At 38.8% G+C, this 7,784-nt stretch overlaps 1 protein-coding gene across 3 annotated transcripts in view; it reads right to left on the bottom strand.

Moving 5' to 3' along the window:
* Window positions 1-3,276: 3,276 nt before the first annotated feature.
* ROCK2 (Rho associated coiled-coil containing protein kinase 2) overlaps window positions 3,277-7,784 on the bottom strand; it is a 92,453-nt gene continuing 87,945 nt past the window's right edge. For 2 of the 3 annotated variants that reach the window (XM_042891938.1, XM_042891953.1), the window contains 2 exons: window positions 5,172-5,284; window positions 3,277-4,283 (listed from right to left, as the gene is read on the bottom strand). In XM_042891938.1, coding sequence (XP_042747872.1) covers window positions 5,185-5,284 — 100 coding nt within the window. In that variant the 3' untranslated portion in view covers window positions 3,277-4,283; window positions 5,172-5,184. The remainder of the gene's footprint in view (window positions 4,284-5,171; window positions 5,285-7,784) is intronic. The other variant, XM_042891945.1, reaches the window with a different exon arrangement.

Raw genomic sequence — 7,784 nt, 5'->3', positions numbered from 1 at the left:
CTGCTCTCTGCCCTTTCTTTTCAGGGTGAAGATACGTCCTTCCAGAGTTCTTTAGGTATGTAGGATTGCATACACTCAAGACTTCATAATTTTGCTCCCTCGTGCAGCAGTGCATTCACCGTGTCTTTCATTTTGAAAGATCACTTTAATCTCATGGTTTCTGTAAGATCAGTGGAACAAGAGCAGTACTGATCAAATCTTGCAGCGTGGTTGCAATAGCAAGTATCAGGAAGTAACGTGCCTTTCTTACCCTGATCGAACACTACTTCCTGCCTACAAAGGGGTAAAGATTCTAAATCCCAAACTTTGTAGTAAGGCTTAGTCCTCACAGGCATCTTGGAGCTACAGGGAGCTCTCTCATTCACTGCAGCAGTTCTGGAACAAACTACACCAGCAGTGTTCAGACAGTATTCTTTTCTGCCACATACACCTCAGTAGGCTCATGTGAGCATGTCTGAGTATGTCACCTGCTTCACAGGCAACTGTAACTAAGAGCATGAATTAGTTTCAGAACTGCTCTGTCAACATCTTTTAAACAGATTCAAATGAAAACTCCTTCCCACTCTTATGAGAGATATTTCAAAGCAGTATGCAAACCCCCATGGTCCATGGGACACTGATGGTCCCTGAAGCAGCTTACAGTGTCACTGCAAGATTATATTACAAATACTCACACTCCAAAATGAACATCCGGAACTTCTGAGAAACTGAACACAGAAAGCACGCTGTGTCCAGCAGAAAGCTTGCTGGCCACAGTGACCCAAGAGAGCTGCTGAGTGCCTGCCAAGCATCCAGCATCTTCAAGAGATGGTAAAAGATCCAGACACTTGCAGTGAAACATCAGTGACTCTTCACATTTGCTGACTGTCAAAGTACTTCAGCTTCTGCGCTTCCAAATCCTTGGAAGAACTGTGGTCTATATCACGTTTTAGATTCAGCATCAGCCATGCTAAGAAGTGCAGGAAGTTCTGAGTTCTGTTGCACGCATGCTTGGTGCTCCATCCGGCATCGCTGTAAGGGGCTGAGCTTTGGCAGGAGCCACTGGAACTGTGGAAGTGCAGCACACAACCAGGGCAGTCATGGAAATGTACTTTCAGGAAGGCCTTTGTGTCAGCTGACATGCTGCTCAGATGGGGGCTTCTCGTCCAGCTTCTGTGCTGATGAGCTCCTGGATGGAAACCAACAGCAACTTGTCTGTACATGTCTTGAGCTTCTGGCTCCCAGTTTGAGCCCTGATTTTTCCAGAAGGTTAATCTGCAGCTTGGCTGTATACTTGGCTGTGTCTGTATACTCTTGTGAAACAACAGGCCTTGCAATAAGATAATTTTTTTAGATAAAATCAGCCAGGCCATAAAAATGTTCTGTCTGCTGCAACAGCCCTGTGACAAAAATAAACCATATGAAACATCCAGTCCCTGATATTCTTCTCTCAGTTTTAAATACCAGACAATAGGGAGACACTGCAACCCCCAGGAACTAATATTAATGGGGTCCTTTCAATCCACAGATCAGCACATGAAAGCTCTGACACGCAAGAGGGACAGAAGAATTGCTCTGGCTTTTCTGTCCTGGGTACAAAACAAAGGCTGTTCACATCATACTATTGGCCAAATGACCTCCACGTTACAGCTCAACATTGCCTACATGTTTGTTTCTTTTGGGACACAACTGCGTGTAGGAGAGCTGAGGAATGCTACAGTACTTTCATCCCTAGAGGCACTGGAAACCCAAAGAGACCAGGTCTCGAGGTCCCCCTTCTAAGGAGGACTTGCTTTATGGGAGAGGTCCAACCAGCAAACTGTGCTCCATTTCAGCCCCTATCATTCTACAATACCTTCTCAATACAGCCTGCTGTATGTGTAGCTAGTAACTATTTCTGTAAGTACAGACTGTATAAACTGCAGCTAGTAAATACTGTATGACATACAGTTCCTAAAATACCAGGCATGACAGGGCTGTAGGGATTCACAATAGATGAGGGCAAGACATGCAGAGGAAGTGCAACAGATCCAACCTGGTACATGATGGGCTGCAAACCAACTCCACAGAGCATGCCCTTCTTCTCCACACAGCCTCTGCTTGGCTTTGCCTTCCCCATATCTGCTGCAGTAGTTGCCTATATGTTTCAACACTTCAATTAATTACCAGCTTGTCAAGTTCAGGAACTATTTTACCTTACTCAAATAGTTTATTTAAAAATATATATATAATATTCTCCAATTCAGAAAAGGATAGAACTTCCCACAATGTAACATTTTTTTTTTTTATATATAAAATATTTATGCATTCAGTGAATGGAAACAGTTTTACTGTATACATTTTTAATGTTGTACTCTACGCAAATCTGCTTGACCTAAAAATATACCGTACTTCTGTAAATCCAAACAAGCAGGGAAAAAACACCGTAGCTGTGCGTTGGGTTAAAATACCTAAAGAGAAATGATACGAAAGATTTAGGTCTGGATTTAAGAACTCACAAACAATGTTTTACTTTGCGAGTGCATAAATAGAAGACTGAATACATTCTGGCTCTGTTAAGCTGAACTGCAGTTACAAAATGCAAATATATTTATTCATTTTCAGTATTTCAGTGTTTCCAAGTCCACCATTCATGATAGTGTTAAATAAATCATGGTCCTATCCTTCCAAACATTTCAACACTCTTTAAAAAAACAAAAACAAACAAACAAAATTTTAAAGTGAAATGTCCTCCTTCATTGAAGTGTTAGATCATATTTTAAATTACTGCACTCCCACACAATAGTTTATATATATATATATATTTTAAATATATATATATATTTATATATATAAAGAGACCAAATAGGAGACTACATTTTTTACTGTCAATATGTTGAACATAGCATACTGCAGTTGTATAAAACATGCATTTTCTGGGATAATGATGAACGCATCATGAATGAGTCCACATAAACTCTATTTTTTGTACAACTCCCAAGTAAAAAAAAAAAAAAAAAGTCCAATTAAGTGCCTCTGAGGCCCTTTATTCCCAGCTATCAGTTCTCAAAACACACTACTGGAATATTTATCTATGCCTACAGCTATGTGCTAGAGAACCAGATTTAAAACTTTAAAATACATCTACAGTATGTATTAGTTTTCTTTAAAGTCTGTGACGCTTCTTGGGTGTTGTGTTGTGAAATGTAAAAAATAATCACAGATTCTCTTTTTTTTCTTCCAGAAATAAACACACATCTAGGAGAGTATGCAAAAACAAGGCAAAATGAAGTTTTCATAGCACTTAATGAGGGTTAATATAAGTCAATAACTATATTGAGGTTTGTAAGAAGGGCTGGATGAGCAGTTACATGTATAAACACGTGGTCTAGTAAGTCCATTCTTATCAGACATTGTTTTTGTAACCAACACTTCTCCACCCTCAAAACCAGTCGATATACATTCAAAGTAAGTTGACATTGATATACCTACTAGGTGTAAAAATAGTGCACTATTTTTTTCTGCCACAAAGCAAAATTGCATCCTAAGAGCTGGTAAACCTTTTTTTCCTTAAATACAGAGAATGGGCCAAAAAAAACTCGAAAAAAAAATTAAATTAAGGCAATTAGACAGGTAAAACAGGACTGCCCATGATGACGCAGCTGAAACTAGCATATACTTTGAACTAGCTGCTGAACACTGACATGCAGCTTTTGATAGACATGTATGAATGATATAAACTTCAACATTATGGCTTTATACAAGTGCATAGTTGCAACTGCAATAAGTAACGGTATCTGATTAATAAGCATAAAAAAATAAAGTGGAAAGATTTTTAAAACCCTCTTGCAGTATTACAGTACAATATATATACACAGTATAATGGTCACTTCTTACAGATGCAGTCTATATCACTACGATGGATCGTCCTCCTGTTCTCGCAGGCATGCTGGTGGCATCTTCATGAAAGCTGAGAAGTCACTTTCTTCAGTTTAAATACTCATTGCTCTCAATCCTTTTATGAAATGTAGTGTATGTGTCTTGCCGAGAAAGCTTTTGTGGAACAGAATTTAAAAGGTGACCTAACATATCCTTTTAGTATTTACCAGCCATTCCTCGTTTGATCAGTCACTCGGGGGAATACAGGAAAACCCTCAGAGATTAGTAATTTATATTGCAGCAAAAATGTAAACCTCTGATATATATAGCACAATCTCTCAGGAAAATATATATTTTTAATATATTTTGGGATATGTTTCAGTCTTGCTGTAACAGGAAGAAAATTATCACCTCGAGTTGCGTCTGCATTCATGGAAAGCAGTTAGCTGGAAAAGAAGCAGAAAGTTTGGTCAGTACAGGCAGTGAATGAATGTGTGACAAGAACATACCTCAGAATCCTTCTTTGAGATGACCTTATCAGTAAGCTTGGGAAAAAGTCATTCCTCTGCATTCAACAGCATCATAGTACTTTAGTACAACCTTACGCATTATGAGCCCAAAACAATTAATCCCCCTTGTAACATACGAGGGTAAAGTCCAAGTACATTCACAGTGTTTTTAAGGTAAGCCATGGGGCAAATTAGATCAAGAACACAGCTGCATCTGTTCTAAAGCAGTCAAAGAAACCGCACCACAGAAGCTGCAAAGCCTGTTTGTTTACATAGTTTTATAACACGTTGTTAGGTACCCAAAAAGCACAGCACTGCAAAGGAAAGCCAAGTCAAATTCACTTCATAACACAGGTAGAAAAAGCAAAATGCAGAACTGTGATTTCATGTCTGCTAGCCATGGACACATCAATTCAGGTTAAAAGCTTAAGAAAAAAATTATTTGTAAATAGCAATTGTATTTTAGGTAAATTCCAACTGTTATAACCTCCCTTTTTAGCCTTCAGTAATTGTTTGCAGAGGTTAGCAGCATTAGCACTACAGATGAACTACTACTCTGACAACAAGAGATACTTTCTTTTGGGGCAGGCAGACATGAATTTTGAACAAAGATCTAAAATTAGAAAAATAAGAACACCGAAAAGGCAAAAACACCATTTTAATGGCTCCTCTAAAAGAATTTGACACCACGAAACAGAATCTCATTTTTACTGTGTAAAATCTCAAAATGAGATCTTGTACTTTTCTCTGCTTTGAGAATCAAAATCCAACATAGCATGCTGTATTCAAAGGCAAACAAATCCATTCCTCACTATTTAGATTTACCCCTTATACTTCTTCAGAAATCAAAAACATCGTCATCATCATCATCATCATCATCAATATCATCAACATCATCAAATGACCAATCCCAGTCTTTAAATGCCAGATCAAGTAATCTGCAACAGGAGGGTTTGATGTTTAATGTGTGTCACACTCCTACAAGAAGCTTCAAAATTCCATTTATTATCACTATAACTTTTAAAATAACTGTCTTAACATAGATGGGCTCCTTCCTCTGCCTGCTATGGAGTATGAACATTCAATTGCTGTTCGGGAAGCCACAAATATTGTATTCAAAGGAGATTCATCACAAGTAATTAAATTCTACAGAACACTTACCGTATTGCTTATTCTCCCCCAAAATTTCAGTAGAAAAGACCAACGCACACATTTCATAAAATTATCTTTCTGTTTTGCTGCAGTTCTGTTGACCAACACGCAGCTTCATGCTCACCTACCATCCCTTTCAGATCTATGTCTTTTTAATAAAACTGAGTAATCTGGTTGTTGAATAGAACACTGAATAAAAGTGTCACCTGAGCTCACAAATACAGTGGGATTTTGCCATTTATCCTAAATACAGTGAGATCACCCTAGACAGATGTACTGTAGCCTCATTGTTTTTAACTTAGGCTATGCCAAAAAAGAGGATGTATCAACTTGTTCTCTATGCATCACTGCCCATGTTCCTACAGAATGGAGAGCATATTATTTCAGCAAATGAGTCATTTCACCTATTTTAGGCACTTATGCTGGGATGGGATGAATCATTGTCTAGAGGCATTCATCTTTCTGCTACTATAGAAGGATTTCAGATGAACATCTGAAGTACTAACTCCTTAATGTACAGGAAATGAAACTCAATCTGGTCATTTTTCCAGTGAACTCAGGATTGAAGTCAGGATTACATGCCACCTATATGAAGCAGAGATAAAAACCATACACTAAAGAAAAGCTTTAGGATGTTTTAAATATAACATGCTACAGTGTTTAGTTTAGTTAATTGCATCCTTTAAACAAAGCAGATTTCAGTTTTCAATGGCTTTTCAGCTTTTAAAGTTATTACACTTAAATTAAACTTCCAAACGTCAGCCCAGGACCTCTGGGATTTTTTTGCAGTCAGGTCTTGAAAAACTCCAGCACCTCACTTCCAGTACTTCAAGGGAAGTCATAAACAGGAGGGAGAATGACTTTTTACATGGTCTGACTGTGGTAGGACTAGGGGGAACGGGAGATTTAGGTTAGATGTCAGGAGAAAATTCTTTGCTCAGAGGGCAGTGAGGCCCTGGCACAGCTGCCCAGAGAGCTGTGGGTGCCCACAGGCACTCAAGGCCAGGTCGGGTGGGTCCTGGGCAGCCTGAGCTGGTGGGGGGCCAACCCATGGCAGGGGTTGGGTGGGCAGGCAGTGTGGTCCCTTCCAACCCAAGCCATTCTATGATAAGGCTGGAGCCCACCCAGCCCCAATAGCCCTCTCTCTCTCCCTGACTATCCTCACTGGGAAAAAGCTTTTGTTTGTCTTCAGCTGGAATCTCTCCACAGGCCTAGTAGGCTTCCCAGAGCCAGCCCTCATCCAGGCTGACCGAGCCCAGCTCACCAACCTTCTCTTCACAGGACAAGTACTCCAGCCTTGACCATCCTGGTGGTCTCTGCTGGACTTTCCACAGCTGGCAAAAGTCCTCTTTGAAGTATCTGCAGCAGTATCTCACCACATACTAGTGGAGAACAGAGGAGTGAAATCTCTTCCCTCAATCTGTTGCTCACCTCCAGCTTGTCCCCAGCTACTTATTAAGCTGGCAACTAGGTTTTCATTCTCAGTAATCTTCATAATGGAAAATGGAAACCTCATGGAAGCAACAGTCAGATGCTAATTGGTTATAGCACCAACAATGATTTTTAGGTATGTGGTTTCTAATTAGAAGTATTTACATCCATACAGATTTCCACAGGTTTGACAAACCTGCATTAAGGCTAAATGACCTCATAGAATTACAGTTTTCCACTTGTAACTTCTAAGCTGCCAGGTACATTTGAAAAGGCAACTTGAAAATTTTAACTGCATCCATAAAATCGTTTACACACCAATGTATCCATCCTCCTCCTTCTCCCACCATCATGAAATACGAAATATACAGACAGAAAATATATGGATAGAAGGAAATGGGGAAAAAAAGAATCACCAGCTGAATGGAGGAGGATCACAATAAAAAGAATGGGAAGAGCAGGTACTGTTATGAAGGCATTTAGTAAAAAAAACATCATGAAGATTGAAATAAGAATGGTGTAACAAGAAAATTTTCTTTCTGAGCAATTAAGGATAGCTATGGAAAAAGAATCAGAATTTATTAAATACCTTTTATATGTCAATAATAAGAAACAAAATAATGCTAACCAACCAGAATATGGAAATACAGAAGCATAGTTTTACTTGTCCTCCAGTTTGCCATGAATAATGTTTCATTGATTTGCGCTTCAATCCAATTATTTTGGCTAATTTTACACCAAGAATCCCTTCAATAATCATTCCCTAAAATGGAACAATTAAATTCTTCACTTTCATGGATAGAATTAAAAAAAAAGTAATCATTTAAAATTCAAATTATAAGGTCAGACTTTCTT

Source organism: Lagopus leucura, unplaced genomic scaffold (genome assembly GCF_019238085.1).
Source record: "Lagopus leucura isolate 7727_CA_CO unplaced genomic scaffold, USGS_WTPT01 Super-Scaffold_73, whole genome shotgun sequence".
In the NCBI taxonomy this organism is placed as follows: domain Eukaryota; kingdom Metazoa; phylum Chordata; class Aves; order Galliformes; family Phasianidae; genus Lagopus; species Lagopus leucura.
Note: the sequence above shows the minus strand (reverse complement) of the source record. Positions and strands in the feature narration are given on the sequence as shown.